The 23,430-nt window shown below is 46.1% G+C and overlaps 1 protein-coding gene across 5 annotated transcripts in view; it reads left to right on the plus strand.

Moving 5' to 3' along the window:
* Positions 1–23,430, plus strand: part of EVL (Enah/Vasp-like) — a 225,227-nt gene that overhangs the window by 76,224 nt on the left and 125,573 nt on the right. The window contains exon 1 of one of the 5 annotated variants that reach the window (XM_048485385.1): positions 9,160–9,185. The exons of the other annotated variants lie outside the window; for them this stretch is intronic. Within the exon in view, the coding sequence (XP_048341342.1) occupies positions 9,175–9,185 (11 nt within the window). The 5' untranslated portion in view covers positions 9,160–9,174. Of the gene's footprint in view, positions 1–9,159; positions 9,186–23,430 lie in introns of those variants that run through there. 5 annotated transcript variants of the gene reach the window in all.

Consider the following 23,430-nt stretch of genomic DNA (forward strand, 5'->3'; position numbering starts at 1 on the left):
GGTAAAGACGGCCAGGCACTGACCTTGGCCAGCACCTGGTGCAGTATAACAGCACACAGAAGACAGTTGAAAGTCAGTTAGAAATGCAATTAACCCATTCCTCCACCCTCAGCATACAGAAAGCAGCATTAGCAAAATCCCCATAAAAACAGGCTTCCTGTTTAAAATAGCATCGAGTGTAGGAATGCATTTATTGCCGAAGGTCAGAGAATCCTCTTTCCTGCGAGGCAAGCTGCTCCTCTTTGTAGACATCATTGCTAGTATTCCTAAACGCGATGGTTTTGAGCTTCATATGCATCCAGTAAATAAGGTCTGTAATTGGGGTGCTAAGCCTGTGAACCTTGACATAAAATGAGCTGGAATAGGAAAGTGAGTAGAAACATCAAAGACTAAAAGATTGGAGCAAAAAAAAAAGAATGCTGACATGTTAGAAAAATCACATTTACATTCTCTGTACTCGATTCCCCAGTTTTGTTGCCTGTCATGGGACCGAGAGCTGGATTTGAAAAGAGTCTCAGAGGTCAGTGCCTTATCTATAAAGCTGTTAACTGTCTAAAGATGGAGTATGCAGCACATGACAGACGGAGAAGGCCTTGGCATGATTCGTATTCTTTGTGTACCACGGGGGAGTTCATCCTTTTTTCTTTTTTTAAAACCCAGCCCAAAGAGCACAAGAATGCCTCTCTGATGATAACAAACCAATTATTTTTTTAAAGTTCACTGCGTGGAGCTTTGCAGCAAGTTAATTAATTGAGGTTCCGCGCAACCTCTTTGGGTAGAGTTGAATCTTGGGACGTTGCTTGGCGAATCGAATTTCAATTTCCATCGGATGGCACTGAGGACGTCTTCACGCTGTAATGATTCCTGGTCAGTCTTTTGGAAGTCTGCTATCTCATTAGAACGATAATAAAAATTTGCCGTTTGATGGCTGCCTTCCGGTTGGGCCGTCATGATGCCAGCGGTTGAAAGCAGAAAGAGGAAAATTTGTCATGATATCTGATATGTTCCCCTCCTTTTCTGGCTGTGTTTCTCAGTTTGGCCTTGGGAGCAGATGAACCACTTCAAGTTTCATCTTCAAAAGGTGCGTTGAAAGTTGCGTAACTGTTCCTGACAGAGAGCGGACAACCTGCGTCAGTGCCTGATTGTCTTTCGAGCATTCCTCCGTGTCAGTCATGGCAGATTAGTGCTTCTGATCCCGTACCCTGAGGAAAAGTTAAACTTTGAAGAAAGTAGGACAGGCCAGGAAGAGGATGTTTTCAAGAACAGTTCATCAGCCCCGTTTGCAGTGCTTGAAGACTTGAGGCCACAAGCTTCTTTGAAACCTGGCTGCTGGTACAAAAGGAAGCACCAACCCTTCTAGGGGGCCTGTCAGTGACTCATGTTGAAAACTTCTGTCTGCGTAAAGCGGAGGAGGAGGGATTGTGGTTCAGTGGTAGAGAATCTGTTTAACGTATCGTTGAAGGCTTTCACGGCCGGATTCAACTGGTTGTCGTGGGTTATCCGGGCTGTGGGGCTGTGGGCTGATAGATCTTGTTCCTAACGTTTCGTCTGCATCTGTGGCTGGCATCTTCAGAGGTGTAACACAGAGAAAAGTAAAAAAAAAAAACAAGGAACCTTTATTGGCATAACAACATTATATACACAGATCCACTTAACCAAGTAGAGGGAAGCTAAAATAAATGTACAGGTAGAGAAGGCTGATGTTCAGGTTTTGCTCCTAAAGCGCTGTTTTATGTACAAATCCAAAAATTTGGTGACTGCATCGTTTGCATCACTACTGGAGCTGTCCAACAGAAAGGTGATCTTTTGCAAGTCAGATGCATACTCTTTTTTGAGTAGCAGAGGTGACTGGTATTTGACTCTGGGTCCTGTGTAAAGTGGACAGAGAGAAGTCTGTTACACACTGTGTCCAGTGTGTAACTGTGTGTAACAAACTTCTCTCTGTAATACACCTCTGAAGATGCCATCCACAGATGCAGGCGAAACGTTAGGAACAAGATCTACCAGCCCATGGCCACACAGCCCGGAAAACCCACAACAACCAATCTGTTTGACATTTAGAAGATCCCAGGTTCAATCCTGGCATCTCCAGTTAAATGGAACAGAAAGTAGGGGATTTGAAAGATGTTACCTGAGACACTGGAATGCTGCAGTCAGTCTGACCTCAATGAACCGGTGGTATGATTCAGTGTAGGTTTTGTGTGTTCACATGCTCTGTTTTGTTATATCTCCTCTTTTCCCTGCCTGATCCCTTCAGCTTGTTGTTGAGCCTGTGTTGACTGCCTTGAATTCTGCCTGTTTTGAGCTGTCCTGGTCATAATCCTGCCCAGTTACGATGTCCCTTTCTCAGTTTGCCTTCTCACTGGGGAAGAAAGGGATAGGCAGGCATGTTGAAAGCCCATAGAGCCAGCCATCACAACACCGCATCTTACTTTCAGTCACACGGTAAAGGTCCTTTGCTGTTGTGGTGGCTGCTCTCCAAGCAATGTTTTTTAAAAAATCGGCAAAGCCAATTTAATCTCCAGTAGCCAGCCAGAAACTTTGCTGGGCAAAAGCTCCCCTGGCCCTAGCCACTTTCTAAAAATGCTCAGCGGTCACCAGGAAAGGTTTCTGTGAGTGCCTTGGTGCCCGTCAGCACCATGTTGGCAACCCCTGTGCCAGATGATACATACGCACATCTGGGTCACCACATGACTACACTGAAGTTCTCTCAAGGCAAACGGGTGCCTACATTTACCCAACATAGCTGACCTCGCTGTATCCCTTCTTTGTGAATTCAGAAACCAGGCTGAATTGCTTCTTGTACTGCTGCTGCCTTGTTTCCACGCAGCCACCATCAAGCTGAAGAAATGTTTATCTTATGTGCTTTGCAAAAATGTCGCTGGCACTTGGGCCCCCAGATCTTTAATGTTTTAAATTAAATATTTTAGCAATGGGTGGGGGGGGGAGGGGCTGCATAATGGGATGACTTAAGACTTAACAGTTGTTCTGGATTGGCTAATCGGTAGATGTGCCGTGAATTGATGCTGGTGTGAGTAGCGTTCTGCAGACTTCTTTGTGTGTGTGAAGTGGTGGATTATTGCTCTCCATATGTTCTATAAACTGTTTTATTGCTGCTCGGTGTGGGGTCCTGGCTCATTATCCACACCACAGTTTATTGAGAGAGAAATGTCAAGTCTCCTACAGTGTTAAAGTGTTGTAATAATATGTATTTGTTAATACAATATCAGACTCATTACTGGCTTCTTCTTTCAAAAGGGGGAGGCAGCCCCTGATCTTGAAACAAAAGCCTTTAAGGGGGAGGCAGCCCCTGATCTTGAAACAAAAGCCTTTGACCTTTCCGTTGCTATCAAGCCGCAGCGGACTAACGGCCACCCTATAAGGTTTTCAAGGAAAAGAATAGCAACTTCTTGCGTGTGTCAAATTCTGTCCAGTCACTTCTGAATTATGGTGACCCTATGAATCAATATCCTCTGAAACAGCCTACTGTTAACAGCCTTGCTCATGTCTTGCAAACTGAGACTGTGGCTTCCTTTATAGAATCAGTCCATCTCATGTTGGGCCTTCTTTCTTTTTTTGCGGCCTTCAACTATTATTGTCTTTTCCAGTGACTCTTGTCTTCTTATAATATGTCCAGAGTAGGAGTTATATGAAGTGTGTGAATGTTAGTTGTTACCATATTAGTCTCTCAGCTGAAGCTGGAACATTTCCCTGCATCATTCCCTGCATTTATTGCATCATTTTCACCTTTCCTTATCTCTTATTGATCTCGGACTACATCAGAGCTCACCTGTTTGACATTTCTGTAGGTGTGAGGAAAGTGTGATTTGAGGTTCTTGTTCCTCTGAGTCAACTTTACTGTAAATTAATTCCCCACATCTGCTATTATACCTTGTTAGTTCAGTACTGAAACGTGTTTGAATCCCTGTGTGGATAAGAAGTTGCAAACTGATCCAAAGCAAAATGTAGTGATGTCTCCAAGCTACTTTAAGTACCTGAAATGGTGGTAAATTTAACAATAGATACAACTCAATACAACACCGCTTTTATTTTTTAATATTTTTATACGTTAAGCACCTTCTTTTTCTTGTAGATGCTATACAATGTACAGTGTAGATCACAGGTGTCAAGCTCGCGGCCCTCCAGATGTTATGGACTACAGTTCCCATCATCCCCTGCCAGCATCATGCTGGCAGGGGATGATGGGCACTGTCATCCATAACATCTGGAGGGCCGCGAGCTTGACACCTATGGTGTAAATGCTGGAGATGTTATAGCACTAGCTATATTGGACTACAGGGTTGCCACTTCCTCCTGACCAGCAGTGAAGGATGGGGTTAGGGTCGCCAGCTCTAGGTAGGGGAGCTTCTGGAGATTTGGGGGTGGAGCCTGGGGAAGACGGAGACCTCAGTGGGGTACCATGCCATAGAGCCCACCCTCCAAGGCATCCATTTTCTCCAGGAGAACTGATCTCTGTAGTCTGTAGATGTAGCTGTAATTCTGGAGGATCCTAGAGCAGTGGTGGCGAACCTATGGCACGGGTGCCAGAGGTGGCACTCAGAGCTCTCTCTGTGGGCATGCGGGCACAGAGTTCGTCATGTGGGGGGGGGAAATCGCCTCCCCACACACACATCTAGGCTGGCCTGGGCTACTGGACGATGTGCATGCACCTCAGCGAGCAGGGAGGACTCAGTTGGCGGGCCTGGTGCCTATACTCCAGGTGGCTGCTGCCCTGGAGGGGGCAGAGGTGCAGAGCAGCGCGTGTGGGACTTGCTGGAGGCTACAGCAGGCTCGCCCCTGCTCGAGGGGGTTATTCAGGTTAAATTGCTGCATTGGCACTTTGCAATAAATAAGTGGATTTTGGGTTGCAATTTGGGCACTCGGTCTCGAAAAGGTTCGCCATCACTGTCCTAGTGTCTATATGCCTGTTCGACTACATTTGCTATACATTTAATTTGTCAGCATTTTCTGAAGATTGCTAGAATATTCTATAACTATATTTATATGTTGACACTTCGCTCCCTTCTTGGTTTAAGTGGAGCACAAGCTTCCCCTCCTCGCTTCCCTGGATTGGCTGCAAGCGGAATGTATGTACAGACACTCAGCCTGTAGCCCCGCTGCTGTGTTTCATTTGAATTGTAGCTGTGGTGTGTCTGTGTGTACTGTGTGCCTGGGAGCCACAAATGTGTGTGCTCTGAGCCCAGCATCATGTGGAAGCGAACCAACCCCACCCCTCCCTTACTGTCATTTGAGAAGGAAAGCCTTTTTGAGCTTGTGAGCACAGTGTGGCAGCTACCACAGGTGGTGATACCGTGGACACAATGGCAGCTACAGCTTACCTTTAGTTATACCATGAAGATCCTTGTGCTGTTCTGTTCACTGCTGCCAAAGCAATGTTTTTAAAAATCAGCACAACTAATGAAATCTTTAGGAGCCCCACCCAGAGGCATAGCTGGGCCAGAGTGCGCCCGGTGCACACTCTGTGTTTTCCGCCACCCCCCTCCATGGCGCCCTGCCCCCTCCCCCTCCCTTACCTTAGTTCAGCCTGGAAAAGTGACCTGTTCCCTTTAGGCTGAAAACGGCCTAATGGGAAATACACTTCCTTTGAGACCCTAGGCCTCGCAAGGTCTCCTGGGAAGTGTAGTTCCCACCAGGCTGTTTTCAGCCTGAAGGCAACAGGCAGCTTCTCCAGCCTGCACTGTTTCACTAAGGTAAGTGTGGAGGGGGTGCCGGAAGGAGGGGGAGCCACAGGGGGACAATTTTCCGCCCCCAGGCGCGTGCCCAGTGCAACGGTCACCCCCTGTCCCCCTGGTAGCTCCACCTCTGGCCCCACCCACTTTCTCAAACAACTTGGCAGCTTCATAGTACCCAAGGGCACCACTTTGGAGTCACCTGATGTAGTATCAAGCTGTGGTTCAACATATTGTCTGAAGCTGCGCTCCTTCAAAGGTGGGAGGACAGGAAACTGTACCCCTGTGCGTTCCTATCCAAAAAGTTCACAGGGTCAGAAGTCAATTGGACAGTGAGGGATAAAGAAACAGGGGCTATCAAAAAAGCATTAGCCACCTGGCAACATTGGTTGGAAGGGGCAAAGCACCCATTTGAGGTCTGGACAGGCCACAAAAACCTGGCAGCACTAAAAAAAACCCGAGCAGGTTAAATGCTAAACAATTGCGGTGGGCAGACTTTTCAGAATTTGATTTCACACTCCACTTCTTCCCGGGGAAGAAAAACTTCCTAGCAGATGCGCTTTCCCGCTTACCCCACGTCCCGGATCACCGTGAGCCCTCCCACTCCACCATATTCACTCCAACCCAACTGGGGCTGGTGGTGACAACCCGTAGCCAAAAACTGGAAGCAAATCAACCGCAACTACTCACCCCCCTCCAAAAAACCTTAGAGCAGGAGTTTCGTACCATAACTAAGGACGATCCCGAGATAAAGGAGCTGGGGGAGGGGACCTAAAGGAGGGGGGAAGGTTAGAGACCCAACACAAGTCACATATGACTAACGGCCACCTTGTCGGATTTTCAAAGTAAGATATCTTTGCAGGTGGTTTTCCATTTTAAGTTTCCCATGTCACACCCCTAGTATTCCTTGGAAGCCTCCCATCCAAATACTCGCCAAGGTCAACCAAGTTTAGCTTCTGAGATCCGATGAAATCAGGCCAGTCTGGGCTGTCCAGGGCAGGGCAGGACAAATCTAGCAGGAAGCTGTTATGCACAATGGTTAATGTTCCAGAACAGTTCACATATTACACTGTACTTTCCTTGTACAGTGTATGCTTGATTTTTCTTTATTCATGTGTTGGGTAATTGTCATTTTACATACAAGTGCAAGTACTGCTTAATGTCAGACGCATAGCCCCAAGGGGGTGGGGTGGGGTGACACACTGAGTGTGCGCCCCGTGGGAGTGTGGTGAGGGCGTGTCGGGGCGGGGGCATTCCAGGTGGGATGGGACGGAGGACACACCAGGCGTATTCCCCCCCTTGCTACGCCTCTGCTTAATGTATGTGATTGACATAGAGTGACTATTAAAGTCCTGCTTCTCACATACGCACTTTGCAGACTCCCTCAGCTAGACCAGTCCTGACCCATCTGAGCCAATCCACTTCCTCTGGCTTGTATAAGGGAGTTGGACTCCCTTGGGATCTAGAACTTGAGGCCTAGTCGTTTTCTGATTTTTAACCATAGATCTAAATGTACTACATGTGCAAACTTCGAATGATGATTCAGAAAGAGAACTGGTGGGTCAGGGTCAGAGCTGTTTGGAAAAGTCCCTTCCACTCCACTACGGGGCTCAGTCAAGGAGAACAAAATATTATTTACAACACAGTTGTAATTTGTGTCATGTGTATCTCACTTTTCTTTAGCCTCTAAAAGCGGATCCCTCCACATCCCCCCTGAGTTTAAGAGGAGGAAGGGTTTGTTACTCTGATGAATAGCAGCTAAGAGCAAACAGAATATGACATAATGGTGACTGAGCCAAACGTTTGAAGACTACTATCAGAGGAGGAATCTGGAACATATTTTTACACTTCCTTTGTGCAGAAGATGTCGGGACTCTTACCTAGGTCGTAAACTTTTTAAACGAAGCATCAGCTCAAAGAAGATAAGGCACACTACCGTTCTTATACCAGCCTGTATCCAGCTCTTGGCCTCATGTTTGTTTTCCTCCACCAGCCCCTTCGGATTCCCAGAAAGGTGATGCGCATGGTGTAAATACATGATATGCCAAACATGTGCCGGGTCAGATCTGTGTGAGCAGGCTCATAGTCAGATGTCCATTGGAGGAACTCATCTTAAAAGGTCTTGGCCCTGCAAGGCGAGAAAAGGAAATTCCAGTTTCCCACCCAAGCTGCTTTTTCCAGTGGAAAATACGGCTGCTTTGAGGTGGGGACTATATGGCATTAAATCCCACTGGGTCCACCTCCAAATCTCCAGCAATTTCCCCACATGAAGTTAGCAGTCCTAGACCCTGTGGGCTGACAGCATCGCAACATTTCCTGGCCCAACCCAGGAGTGACATCAGTCTGTTCTAGGAACTGCCAGAAGCTCTAATCACTGAAGTGAAGTAATTATCACTGCTCTAGGCTGACCCATCATGATATGCCTGACATGTGCAGGGTCATGTGTGTGCGGCACTGAATGCACAATCAGACCTACATCACGCTAACTCACCTTAAAAAGCACTCATTTGTCCAGGGCTGCAGAAACGTCTGGATTCCCTCCTACCCAAGGCAAAATGCTTCTTTCTCCCAGGAAACTGATTCCTGTTGTCTGGACAACAGTGGTAATTCCGGGAAATCTCCCGGCCCCACCTGGAGGTTGTCTTAACAGCACCTGATGTTCTCTTCTCTTCTCCTTTCTCATCACCACCTACTAACTACGAAGTGGCTGGTAATGAATTTTTTCAAATGAATTTTTAAAAGTTTAATTGAAAAAAAAAAGAAAAAAATCTTATGCACTGATTTGTGTCCTAGAGATTGAATTGGCAGATGAGATCACAGTTGCATTGTTTGGAAACATCTGGTTATAATACCAGCTTTGTGACTGAGGTGGGCAGAGTTTGAGTGATTTGTACCGCTTCTCCATTGGCCTTTCTGAAGAAGAGAAGAGTTTGGATTTATTCCTTACCTTTCTCCCCCATAAGGAGACTCAAGGTGGCTTCAAACTCCTTCCCTTCCTCTCCCCTCAACAGGCACCTTGTGAGGTAGCTGGGGCTGAGAGAGTTCAGAGAGAACTGTGACTGGCCCAAGGTCACCCAGCAGGCTTCATGTGTAGGAGTGGGGAACAAATCCAGTTCCCCAGATAAAAGTCTACTGCTCATGTGGAGGAGTGGGGAATTAAACCCGGTTCTCCGGATTAGAATCTACCTGCTCTCAACCACGCTGCTCTACACCACACTGACTCCCTGCTGAACAATAGATTTTGTTTTAGATAAAAATACCAAGTAAAAACGCAGAGTTTGCTTCCTGCACATACGCTCTCTATTTTGGTAAAGCTTCCTTTTCCTGTTTGGTTACAAGACCCTGTATAAACTTTCAAGTTAGACTGCCTGTCTGACTTCATGTTCTCCTTTGTACCAGAGTGAAGTTACAAAGACTATGTTTTAGTGAGGACTGGATAGATTTAGTCTCTTTTCCTCCCTAAAATACACACCAGAAGTGTTCGATGGCAGAGAGGTAAGTATTTGGCAATCTTGCGGTGAATCTATGATCACTTGGTTGCAGAATAAAATTCCGCTACGTGAAGAATAGCAATTTATTTTTGAAAAAATAATAATGTAAGAGTGAGTTCACTTTACTTGTGCCTGTGTGAGAGAGTGAATGGAAGGAAAGGAGAAATAAATAACTTTTGTGATTTGAAGTTTCCAGGGAGCAGATAAAGTTGATAAGACTATCGAGATGTATAACCGTTGCATTTTTTTTCCTTCAGTTCCATTTCTACTACTTAATAATCCTTCCTGGAAATGAAGTTTTCTCTCTCTAAATCCCTCGATATAAAATACATAATGAACGACTGCAGCATCATTATTAATTTTTCTTTGTCATTCAGTTATTGGTTTTGGCCTGGAGGTATGCAAGATAGTGAAAGCTTCTATCTCCACTGTAAAAAAAGAAGATGTATAGCAACTATTCAGCATAAATATAGACTCTGTTAGAACTGGTTGGAGGGCTTCTCTGTGAGGGGTGCCACATTAGCTGCTGGTTATGAAAATTGAAACATAACAGCTGTGGTTAGAATGACTTACAGTCTTGAGAAGTAGTTCATTCGTTGAATGTGACCATTCTTTGGGAAAGTGTGCCTGTTGATTCTGTCACTGCTGTGAATGACCTGGTATTACAGGTGACAAATGAATTGCCGCTTTTGATCATCAGAAAAAATATACCTGCAGCATAATTCATTGGTTAGAACTAAAGCAGTCAATTTGATTGCAAGAGTCCTTTTCTTCGGTTGAATGTCATACCGTAAACCTTGGTCATCGCAATAAACGTGGCACATGGTGAAAAGTCTCTGCTTGACTGCAGTCGCCCCAGGGACAGATTGGGAGGTTGAAATGGCCCAGGGACAAGTCAAGGTGAGCAGCCATTGCAAGAGCTGTGGGGCTTCATTACAGGGACCCAGCCAGCAATGCTGACAATGGGCATCAGTTTCCTCATTGCATCTAATTGGAGGAAAACAGCCAGTGAACTGGCACAGTCTGTTACTGCTGCTGAAGCCAAGCAAGTTCTGCAGTGCTTCTGTAGACGCTGGGGCATCATTTTCCATAGCTGTCACTGGATCCCCCCATGGTAGCGACCCACCAGGTACTTTCCCAGTAAGTCCAATGGTCAGTCCATTTTTCATTTGCTCATTTGCCTAGGGATAGTATCTGTCTTCTGCTTGGCAAAGAGGAACAAGGATGTTGTCAACTGCCAAGATTTCCTTGTTCCTCTTTTGCTCCAAGACGAGGAATAAGCCAGGAGGTACCAGAAGAAGGAAATGAACCGACAGGTAAGTGACCAGAGAAAGTTGGTTGTTGGTAGCTGCCACTGTCATTTGGAGGCTTCTCATCGCATGGATTCTTGTCGGTTAAAATCTGTGGGAAGAAATAAGAGGGAAGTTGAGTATTTACAACAGAAAGGTGGAAATTACACCACTCCTCTCATTAGCAGAAAATTGGGTCCAAACCTTCATGTGTGAGCTCACCTTGATGGAAACATCCTGTTTTTAAATTATGCCTATCTTGACCCCCCGTGGGTACGGAGGAGGGCGGGTTATTTTGCCATCTGTTGCTGCTACTGTTAATTGATTTTACTGTGCTATTATGGCTGTTTTTATCGTTTTTATTGTTCGCCGCCCTGAGCCCTGCAGGGGAGGGCAGGATATAAATTGGATGGATGTACGCCACTTTATAAGAACAGCTGTCTTGGTAAAGACCAGCCTTTTAACCTCAGAAATCAGAAACAAAAGAACTGTACTTATTCTGAGAAAGAGACTATATACATATAACAAAGTATCACTTATGCATTGATACATTTACAATTCATTGTATTGTTACAATTTGGTTGCCATAACAAGTATAATTGACAATATTTAACGTTCAGTCAGAGACTTTACATGGCTTTGGTTAACAGAACACTAAACAATATCTTTCCTCAGCAGACAGAGAGCAACTGTTTTCAACTGTCACTTTTAGAATGTTCGCTGAGCTCTCCCAGAATTCCCTGTTGCTGCATTCAAGGCTGTCAAATTCAACACAAGCTTCCATGGCAGCATGGGGATTTGATCCTGGGTCTCCCAGATCTTCATCCAACCCTGCGAACAGCTACATCACACCATGCTCACTACCATCTGAGATCAACATGTCTCATAAATTTCTTCTTCTTGTTGGCACCTATCAATCCCCTAGAGCAGTGGTGGCGAACCTTTGGCACTCCAGATGTTATGGACTACAATTCCCATCAGCCCCTGCCAGCATGGCCAATTGGCCATGCTGGCAGGGGCTGATGGGAATTGTAGTCCATAAGATCTGGAGTGCCAAAGGTTCGCCACCACGGCCCTAGAGGAACAGCCATTCCTTTCCTTTCCAAATTTTAGAAAATCTATAAAGATGTTCTTCCTGGATTTCTAAGAACAAATATCTATATTCTGCTAATATATATTTCTTCTAATATTATCATACTTGGATCTAGTTTTTATCATTAGTTTATGGGGTTTTTTTTCTTTTAAGCCACTTTTAGCCTCTGAGTTTGATAATCTGCCAATACATTTAAATAGAAATAGAACATAAAATTTTGTCTCCTGGAAGTCTCTTGATTTCATGCAAACGGAAAGCCTTGTCACTGTTTTAAGTGTTATGAAAGAGGATGGCTGAAAATACTCCCACAAAATTGGTTTCATGGCATGCAAAGGAAATCCTCGACACTTGAAACTCTTTACAAAAATATTTGTATTTTGGATTGTTGGTGCCTGATAATGAGCTGATGTTTTTGTAAACAGTTCTTGCTGTTTTTATAGAGGTAGGTTATTTTGTAAATCTTCCCTTCAGCCTAAAATTTTTTTTCATTGGGCCAGTAAAATTCCTTACCCAGCTCAAACAGAGCTCAGACACTTTAAAGACAGATTTCTTATGATGTTAACTTTCTTGGATTGATGTCCGCTTCATCAAATGCACGGTTGACGGAACATTTTTTTTAAGTGCATAATTTCTTGGTTTTTGGTTTGTTCTGTTAGTATATGTATTGGCAACAAGGAATTGCCTGTTAGCGGAGGCCATTTAGCCTCATGTTTTTACTCCAAAAATGTATATGGTGAAGGAGTGGGTGTGTTTAGCCTGGACAAGGGACAGTGGAGAGGTGACAGGATAGCTGTCTTCAGGAATTTGAAGAGCTGTCGTATAGAGGTTAGAGTGAAGTTGTTTTCTGCTGCCCCAGAAGGTTGGCCCAGAACCACTGCGGTGAAATGAAATCAAAATAGTTTTTGACTAAAATCGAGGAAGAACTTCCTGATAGTTAGAATGGTTCCTCAGGAGAACAAATTTTTCTCCAGGCCAGATTAGCCGAAAGATCCTGGAGGTTTTTGGCCTTCCTTCTGGACACAGAGCAGGAGTCATTGGGGGAGTGAATTCCCTACATTGCGCAAGGAGGAAGGTTTGGACTAGATGACCCTTGAGGTCCCTTCCAGTTCTGTGTTTCTATATATCAAATTGTTTCTCAGTGCCAGATGGAATTTTTAGTAGTCAAATGATAAGGTAGTTAAACAACCAAGTAAACAAAGCATCTGGCTTTTACAGCATCATATCAAAGAATGCCTAGGAACCTACTGGGACTCTTTAACGTCACCTCTGTTCCTTTAACAGGCAGAAACATTGTAAGTGGAGCTTTTCCACAGAGGGAATTTGGGCTGTCATGTGAACATTGAAAGCCCAAGGCCAGTTTAAAAAACAAAAGCCCCTTTCAGGCACCAAAGAGGGGAAAGTCATGGCTGAGAAGAGGAAACCGCTTAGGAAGCAGGTGCCCCGAAGGGCCAAAGCCTTCAGAAGGCACCTCTCTACAAATGGGTGAGATCAGCCACTGCCTGTACACAAGACTGTCTGTCATGCATCTCCCGCTTGTGGAAATGCCTGTGTGAAGCGGTCAAGGAGGTCCCTGAAATTCTGTCGGAGGGTAACTGCGTTGGTCTGCAGTACAACAGCTAGATCTGTGTCCAGTGGCACCTTAGAGACCAATAAGATTTTATTGGGGTGGGGGGGTGGGAGAAAGGAACTTTTGAGAGTCTTAACTTTGAAAGGGGGACCTTTAATTTATAAAAATCTTATCCCCCAAGAATTCTGTTGGTCTCTAATGAGCAGCTGGACTCCAATTTAGCTGTCTGACAATTCTGTAATTTGGCTGAAGGTGAAAAACAGAATTGCTCAGGAGAGAGTTTCCATAAAGGCAAGAAGACTGTAATATAATGGACGGATTCAGAGGGGAGCTTTTGCAAAGGGAATAGGATTGGAGTCTATTTCACAAGTCACTGTGTGTATTATCATTCTTTTATTTGTTTTCTATTTTTGTAATTCCTTTTTTTTTTGCATTATTTTGCATGAAAGTTTTTGACATTGTTTCTTACGTTTGTGATTGTAGACCTATACAGTGGTAACTTTACCATTTTCATGCAAGGTACCTTTAGAGTCTTGAGCTTGGGGTTGCATGATTGTGGCCTTCTGACTCCGCCTCACCAACCTGCTAAAAGGGAGCACAGCAAACCAACCAAACATCCTGTGGCTTGACATTTTGTTTCCTTTTATTGAAATAGGCAATGCTGAATGAGGTTTATGTTAGTTGGCTCTTTCTAGTACAGCATGTCGAACCACAGGTCTGTGATTTCCTGAAGGCTTACCGAAATGTTAAACATCTTATGCGACATAAACTATTTTTTGTTGTTGAAGGTTTTGTGGCTGGAATCAGTCAGCTGTTGTGGGTTTTCCAGGCAGTGTGGCTGTGGTCTGGTAGTTTTTGCTTCTAATGTTTCACCTTCATCTTAGATGCCAGCCTTGGATGCAGTGAAACGTTAGGAGCAAAAACTACCAGAGCACACCTACAAAGCCCAGAAAACTCATAGCAGGAAGCATTTTGTTGTGTCCATTTGTAGAGCGTTGAAGAAGAGAAGAGTTTGGATGTATACCCCCCCACAATTTCTCTCCAGTAGGAAACTCAAAGGAACTTACAATCTCCTCCCCCGCCCCCAACAAACACCCTGTGAGGTGGGTGGGGCTGAGAGAGCTCTGTAGAGCTGTGACTAGCCCAAGGTCAGCCAGCTGGCGTGTGTTGGAGTGCACAAGCTAATCTGGTTCCCCAGATAAACCTCCAAAGCTCAAGTGGCAGAGCGGGGAATCAAACCCAGTTCTCCAGATTAGAGTACACCTGCTCTTAACCACTACACTACTTCTGCTCTCATTGAAAAAAGAATGCAGCGAATCAATAGGAATTGACCCTGCTGGGGCACACTGTGTAATGAAAAAAAAAAGGCTGGCTCTGAATTGTTTCAGTTCTTATTTTTGTCATGTGTGAGTGTGGAGGATTTTTGTTTGCTTGTTGACATTACTTATAAGGAGAAACAGTGGTCCAGACAGAGGAAAGAGATGCTCCCTGTGGTCTATGTTAAACTTGAGCACATAGAGCTGCCTTTTACTGAGTCAAATCACTGGTCCATCAAGTTCATTATTGTCTTCTGCCAGACGCTGCAGGGTCTTTTGCATCACCTAATGTCTGAGTCTTAACTGGAGGAGCCATTGAATCTGGGACCGTCTGCATGCCAAGCAGCTGTTTTACCACTGAGCAGCAGGTTCTCTCCAAAGGGTCTGGGAGGCCTTGAACCTAATAGAGCTATTCAGTTTGTCACCTACCTACTCACAGTAGATGTGGCAGATGCCTCCCCCAGCCAGGGGTCAAATGTCCCCGGGCTGCAGCCATTTAGTGGGGGGCGGAAAATCACCCCCACACCTCTCCTCTTTCCCCCCAGGTCCATAAACTGATTTCAAGACCTGGTACAAAAAACGTTGTTTGGTCGTGGTAGGGGAGGGTGGCCACCCGTATGGGGGAGGGGGTCCAGAAAACTCAGATTTTGCACTGGGCTACATGTTCCCAAGATACGCCTCTGCCCCTAGCTCCAAGGGGCAAAAGATTTGACAGGGATGATAGAGCTTCTTATGCAGCCTTCATAACACTGCATGTGAGATTCTCTCTTCCAGCCTTGTAGAATCTTTGTTTTTCAGACTTCTAGGGAGCGATATTGCTTGTGTGTATTAGTTGCATGCGCCTGTTATGGAGTCTGCGCATGAGGCTCCCCCACACATCCTTACAGGAAATGTGTCTGTAAGGATGACTGTCTCTTTTTCATAAGCTGAAGGGAAGCAGAGCCAATCAAACATCTACCTTACTGCTGTGTTAAAGTGTCTGGGTGACTAGCTCTAGGGACAGGTTAATCAGCTAAATGCTCTAATAAGCCCCCTTTCATCACAATATTGATTTGTACATGCTTTCTATGGGGACAGAAGCTTCCCACTAGGATAGGGATGCCCAACTTGATGCTTGTGGACACCATGGCACCTGCCCATAGTTTGGCACCTGGCAATAGTTTACCTGGTACCCACCAAGTTTTCTCTCAGAGTGAGTGGAGCCACTTCTGATTGGCCACCGGAGGTTTATTTTCTCCTGCGCTTGTACTTTCTCTGCATGTGTGTTTGGTTCCACCTCTTTTGGCATTCATTTTGTGGTTGTTTTATCCATTATGTGTCAGATCTCCAATGGTGTCCACAAGCCCAAAAAACACTAGAACAGCGATGGTGAACCTATGGCACGGGTACCAGAGGTGGCACTCGGAGGCCTCTTTGTGGGCATGCGCACACAGAGCTGCTAGAGAGGCACAGAGCAGTGCGTGTGGGATTTGCTGGAGGGTACAGCAAGCTGGCCCCTGCTCGAGTAGGTGGGGTAGAGGAAGAGGGAGCCAACTGTTTTTTTTCTAAACTAAAACCTCAGCATTCAGGTTAAATTGCTGGGTTGGCACTTTATGATAAATAAGTGGGGTTTGGGTTGCAATTTGGGCACTCGGTCTCAAAAAGGTTCACCATCACTGCACTAGAACATATGAATAGGAATTTTTCTACTAGAATGTATCTTAGTACGATGGGATTTCAGTAGGCTTTAAATGAGTTTAGCTGGAGTATCTGTTCTTGTGTTACGTCTTCAGCGTGAATAAAACTTAAGATGGCTGTAGCTTAAGAAGCTTTGATTGCTTCTGAAAGTAATTAGGGGTCAATGAGTGTCCATAGACTGCAACTGCAAGTCAACACAGCAAATAAAGGAAGTTTATTAAGGCAGTCAGCTGATTAATCTGCCTTTGTACAGATTGCTTGATTAATGAATCAATTAAAATTAAATACTTTCAGTTTACCAGTGTAAGATGCCTTTTGAGATCCTGGCTGACATGTAAGAAGAAAAGAGCATCTTGTAACATTTTCTTCTCCTGTTCCGCACACTCCAAAACCAAAATAGCCTCAATGCAGACAGGACTGTGCTCTTAATTTGCTGCTGCAGTTCGTTAAATTAGGCCCTCATTGATTACAATTGCCCTCCACCTTTTAATCAACTAAATTCAATCTAACCATTAAACTTTTGGCATTCCATTTGTTACCTCATTATCCCATACAGCTCTACATCTTGTACCAATCTAGCGGCAACTGGCTGAAGAGAAAAAGAAAATCTCTGTGTTGTAAAAAACTTGTCTGTAGGACGTTAAGGGGACAGGATGAGTCCGGGAAGAGAAGCTTGTCTACATAGAGACCCATCACTGCCCCAACAAAGCAAATTACTACGGGGAGTGACGGGGTGGGGAGTCTGAGTTGGTTTTTAAAGGAAACTGTGACAGAGATATATTGTTCTGACTCAGTATTGGATGCTGCCTCATCGGTAGCCAACTCCATATTATACTGCCACTGGGGCATCCTTCTGTGTGGCAAAAGGCTACTTTGGACACTGAACAAGGCCATTATCCCTGAGGAACATCTCCTGCTTCTGCCCTGTTATGGTCATTGCATAAGACATGTTCACAACCAGGACTCGTTTCATATTTGGAACAAGAGAGCTACCTCCAGACGTGTGATTGCTGCCGAAAACGGCAGCTCGGCTCCATTGCCTCAGCTCCCCAGTAACATCTTGGGATTGTAAATTCCATGACATTATATCCTCGTGATCCCAAGTTTCCCTGCTTTCATTTGTCATTATTGGTGGTTGAGAACTCTACGTAAGATAGGCTAATTTCTGTTCCCAGACAGGACTGAAAAGAGGGGAAGGGATAGTGAGTGTCTGGGCCCCAGTCTTCTGTGGCAGTCCTGTATCTTCCATAACATGAACTCTCCCTTCAGTGTAGATCCCACAAGAGGAGATCTTGGCTGATTGTGCCTCAAGGGTTTGCATGTATTTTTAAAGACTCTCTTTTATTTCAAAACAAAACAACCAATTCCGGTGCTCAGCCCACTGCAGGATCTCTGTTGCTAAACTGCCACTTTTGGGATTGTTCCAGTGGAACACTTTATTGTTTTGTTTTTCTCGTAGCCTGCCATTGTCTCTGCCCATTTTTAGAGTTTCACAGTAATACCCTGTTTCCCCGAAAATAAGACATCCCCTGAGAATAAGACGTAGTAGAGGTTTTGCTGAAGTTCTAGATATAAAACATGCCCCGAAAGTAAGACGTAGCAAAGTTTTTGTTTGGAAGCACGCCCGTCGAACAGAACACCAGAGCATGGAGCGGAAAAATAAGACATCCCCTGAAAATAAGACATAGCGCATCTTGGGGAGCAAAAATTAATATAAGACACTGTCTTATTTTTGGGGAAAACGGTATGTTCTGATTGTCCTTATTGAAACTGTGGCTGATGTTTATAATGAATTTGTTTCGTCTTTCCTGCCTCTGGCTTGTGAAATCAAAACAATTGTTTACTTTTCAGCTTTTGCTCAAAATTCTCCACACATTCATGGGGAAATGGACTCTCCCATCATTTTTCTTAGATTTAAAACAAATCCTTAGGGGTCAGATCTTTGATTTACATGGTCTTTAATACAGGCTCAGTCATTTGTATGAGGGCTGTTCCCCCAGATTGATACAAAAGGCCTCTTTCTGGTATATCTGCAGTGGCACAACATCTGTCTGGCAAGGCTGTAGGACGGTATGAACAAACGCCAGAGAGAAGGAAACAGTGAGTTTTGCTGTTTAGCTGGTGGAAAGTGCACAGCTGTGCATATGTGTGTGGGCTGTGAAGTGGGTGTCTCTTGCGGGTTGCATAGTGAATGCTGCTGATCTGCAGCAGCTGTGTTAGGGAGATAACACATTTTTTAAAAGGTCTGTTTTTCTGTTGCTTTAAGGCTGGCAATCCAGAGCATTCTTTTAAAGTTATGCTTCTCTGTTTGGGGAAATGCTTGAATGATAAGCATTTCAAAATATTAACAGCAGCATCAGGTGTTGCGTTATTGCTGTTGATCCCCCCCCCCCCTTGCTCCCAGTGCAAATATGAAAAATTCCAAACAGGTCAATGTCTGCACACACCGGCCGCTCAACAATTAGTGATTTCCTCTATTGATGAGTTTGATATTTGGTCTATTCCATTTATACCGCCTTCCGCCAAAGGTCGGTAAGAACATAATATTATACAAGTGGATAATAGAATAGCGTTATCAAAATTTATACAAGTTAAAATGAAATGTCCAAACTTATAAATATTTAAAATGATGTACGCTCTGAACCTTTCACCCTCTGACTCCTGAGGGGAACAGCGGATCTCAGTTGTTAATGGCACTATCAGCAGGCCGGCCTCCCAGCCCCATGACAATCCTGCCCGTACAGGTCTGCTACCACTGAGGTCCCGCGAGCGACACAGCCGGTTGAAGATATCCGGTCAGCAGGCCAGGCCGAAATTTTGGCCTTTGCGGAAGCCGCCGACATAGAGGGCAGGGACTCCAGTAGATTGGCCTCTGCCGAACGCACGCGACGTGCGGGAATATGGCGGGCCGACGGGTCCTCGCAAGGCAATGGCGTCCGCGTTAATCGTTCATAAAAGGCATCACCATTTGAAGATGATTCGAACTCAACAGGAGCCAGTGCAATGTGCGTAACACGGGCAGAGGATCTTTCTTGAAGGTAATTCGAGCGTCCAGCCCATGTTGGTTCGGTCATTTCTAATCAGCCTCTTTAAGCGGGTAGGTCATGAGCAATAGTTCAACTGGAGGTAATCGCTATGTGATCACACCGTAGCTAGATCCGCCTCGAAGGGCTAGCCGGCTCACAGGAAAATGCTAAATTCGGCGCTGGCATGGGCCACCGGAATTTCCAGCGAAAGCAGATTAATCCGTGACCCCGGTGTTTAACCGAGGGCTTCAAGAGACCCCTCCCCGCCACGCCACGGAAAACCGCTCTAGCCACAGATTCCTCGCCTTTGCTGATTCAGTTTCAAACGGTTTCGCCAACCAACCAGCAACCGCCTTCCAAATAGCCAGAGTCGTAGGGTGCAGTGCGTCTGCTCCCCTCCATTTATTGAATGAGCGGCAATAATGACGGCAATTCCAGCCCAAAAGCCCGTAATTCAGCTGGAGCGAAGCGTGGTACGATATGACAACAACGGAAGGCAGCAGCGCCCCGGAGTATACCGTGGAGCGTAAAATTCCGGAAGCCGGGTCTCGTCACGGCTTCATCCCGTCCCGACCAGAACGAAGCGATGAAAAAATTCTACCGGAAACGCCAGGCGGTGGGTCAAAGGTCGCGGATCGACCAGCCATCAAACGCTTCGCGGTGAGATCCAACACCAGCAGCCTCTTAACGCCGCTGAAGCTGTGGCGATGAGTTTATTCGTGACGCTACTTTAAATTAAAGCTCGCCCGCGCCTAAAATGAAGCTGACTGAAGGGACGGGCGCCTATGCAATTCCAAAACTCTGGGCTGCTGCTTCCACACTTGAGATTACCTTCCCCATTTATTTATTTATTTATTCATTCATTTTTATACCGCCTCTCTCCCCAAAGGGCCTTAGGGCGTTAACAACATAATACATACAAGTGGATAATAGAATAAAATACTTCAAAATTTATACGCTTTTAAATGTTTTCGTCCAAACTTATAAATATTAAAACAGATGCTCTTAACCTTTCACCTCCTCAATTCTGAGGTGGAACAGCGATCTCAGTTGTTACTGGCACTTATCAGCAGCCGCCTCCCCAAAGGCCCGGAATAACTCGGTCTTTATGGGCTCCTAAGTGAATTCACTGAGGTCCTGCAGGGTCTCGACAGCTGGCGAAGAGCATTCTCCCATTCAGGCAGCCAGGCCGCAGTCTTCTGGCCCTGGTGGAGGCCAGCCGCAGATCATAGAGGGTAGGGACTTCCAGTAGATTGGCCTCTGCGTCAACGCAGACCGGCCTTGACATATGGGGCCAGACGGTCCTAAGGCACGGTCCTAGACCGCTGTGGCGTCTTAGGTTAACACCAATACTCCTGAAGACGATCTGAACTCCAACAGGAGCCTCAGCAAAGCGTGCAACACGCAGTTGATGATTCCTGAAGGCACCTCCCGCGAGCAACCGGTTACCGTGATGCTGACCAGTTTCACTCCGGACCAGCTTCCTGGAAGGGTAGGCCCGCGAGGATGCAGCTGCAATAGTCTAACCTTGGAGGTGACCGCGCGGATCACTGTGGCCAGATCCGCCCGGAAGTAGCTGTTACTGGCCTGGCGAGATGGAAAAACGCACCTGGTTATATGGGCCACCTGGGTTCTGGCGAGAAAGAGATTTAATCCAGGGACTTCTGGTGGCTGCGCAACCGAGGCCGTGCCAATGAGACTCTCCTACACCGCTTACTGGAAAATCTCGACGTCTAGCTACAGGATCTCCGCCTTTGCTGGATTCAGTTTCAACTCTTGGCGCTACCAATCCAGCAACCGCTTCCAAATAGTGCTGTAGAGCTGCAGGGGCAGTGTCTGCTCCTCCATCGGGATAGAATGAGCTGGGTATCATCAGCATACCGATGGCACTCCAGCCCAAAGCTCCGCACTCAGCTGAGCAAGGGGTCGTGATATAGATGCGCTAAATAAATAACGTATAGCAGCGCCCCTGAGGTAATACCTACAGTGGAGCGGGTACCCTCTCCGAAGCTTGGTCCCTAATAATTACACTTTGCTGATCTGTCCCGAGAAACGCAGGCAACGCATTGCTGACAGTACCCCCGGAAACGCCAGGCGGTATTAAAAGGTCGCGGATCACTACATCAAACGCTTCGCGTGAGATTCAATAATACCAGTAGCGCCCGGACTTCGTCGAAGCTGTATATCGAGCGTGATCTGTGACGGCGACGCAGAATAGTCTCACCGGCTGCCCAGCACGGAAGCTGGACTGGAAGGGATCGGCTACAGACATCTAGAAAACTCCTGAAGCTGTTCCAACACTACTCTTCCAATTCAATTTCTGTGAAACGCGATTCGACGGGCGTAGTAATTCAGCCATCACTTCAGGGATCTAAAGATGGTCTTTTAAGAGTGGGCGACCATCGCCCTCCCTTCAACTCCAATTCGGAACTCCTTTTGCCTATGGAGCAGCTGATAATAGCCAATAGGTGGGTCGAAATTCTCCAGCATGCTTTAATAGTTTTCGTGAGGGGCAATGGATCCAGAGGATGGTAGTAGGTCTTTACAGCAGCTGTGGCCTCTGTCATCGGGCTTTGGAGTGGTGGAAAACTACCAACGAGGCCAAAAAGACGTAAGGAGCCTCCAGTTCGCTTCATTGTTCTGCAAGGTGGCTGGAGGTTCCAGCATGGAGCTGACGCATTTTATCTGCAAATAGCCTATAAATGCCCTCTACAGCCATTACAGAGCCAATTGATCATTTTGAACCTCTCTGATAAAGAGGTAAAGGGATCGAATTATACGGAAATAGCTGCTTGGCGAGAGCCAGTATGACGTAGAGAGGAGAGAAGAACACTCTTTCGCTTTCTCCGCCGCCATCCTTATAGGCCTCATAAGCGCCCCATAAGATGCTCCTCAGCGCAGCCTCGCTACGAGATTCCACACTCGCCGAAGCCAGCCTAAGCTCCTCAGCTTCAAACAGCTGAGGCCTCAGTGTACCACTGAGCCAGCCAGAGCCAAGAGGGCTGGGGTACAACCCTGAATGCAGATTTGAGAGTAAGTGGACATTCCAACTTACTAGTCCATCGAGGGTGCTGGTGGTTCTTGTGGATCCCGTGAGAGCATTCCGAATCCATCAGATCCATGAGTCTCCGCTGGGCGAAAGCATAAATTCGCCGCTTAGACGGGGTAAGGCGGCATGCCCATCCGAGCCTTCAGGGCATAGTGGTCAGACCATGGCACTCTATCAATAGAGGATAGCAGGAAGCCCAAGGGAAACGCCCAGGAAGCCCCAGACGTATGGCGGACGCATTAAAGAGAAACATCGCATCATGACATCCAGCCGCCTAAGCTTCCCTCTGAGCATGGATTTTGTCATGGCCACCTTTTCCCACATCTCTCCCGCAGTATGTTTTTTTCAGGCTTACAGTAAGATCTGTGGTTGACTTCAGAGCCTTATCCGTGTGGACATTCCCTCCATCACCACTAGGGGGAGGGAAGGTGGAGCTAAGATCTGCTTTCTGTACTGCCCCGTTCCCTTGGCCCCTTTTATGCACATTAAATTTGTCCAATAGTGAGGATGTGGTCTGGGGCACAGGAGAAGTACCCTGAATCTTAGACTGTAGGTTGTGCTGAGCAGCTGTATAACATGGAAGGAACAGTTTCAAGTGGATCGATAGTGGAGCAGCACTGGAGTAGTGGTTAAGAGCAGATGTACTCTAATGTGGGGACCCGAGTTTGATTCCCCGCTCTGCCACTTGAGTTGTGAAGGCTTATCCAGGGAACCAGATTAGCCTGTGCCCTCAAACACACGTCAGCTGGGTGACTTTGGGCTAATCACACTTCTGAGCTCTTTCAGCCCCACCCACCTCACAGGGTGTTTGTTGTGGGGGGGGGGCAGAAGGAAATTTTAAGCCCCTTTGAGTCTCCTTGCAGAAGAGAAAGGGGGGTATACATCGAAACTCTTCTTCTACTCTTCTTCTACTCATCCTCCCATTCCACTACTTTTCTCTGGCAGTCCCCTGTTCCTGGCCTGGAGAGACAGTTTTGGGGTGGAAACAGCAAGGAAAGGGTTGCCTCCACAACTTCTCTATGTGAGATCATCCCTAAGCCAGTTTTGGGGTGGCTGCATAAGGCCATAGTTCTGTAGCCATAACATCTCCTTCAGTCACAAACAAAGTAAATGAGGTGTCACCAGCATAGATCAGGAAAGGGTCTGCCAAATGAATGGTTCACTTGGAAGGGAAATGGCTTTGAAGTACAGATTTTTTTCTTCAACAAAGCTCCTTTGCAACTGCTCACCCA

This window comes from Sphaerodactylus townsendi, linkage group LG02, assembly GCF_021028975.2.
Source record: "Sphaerodactylus townsendi isolate TG3544 linkage group LG02, MPM_Stown_v2.3, whole genome shotgun sequence".
Classification (NCBI taxonomy): Eukaryota; Metazoa; Chordata; class Lepidosauria; order Squamata; family Sphaerodactylidae; genus Sphaerodactylus; species Sphaerodactylus townsendi.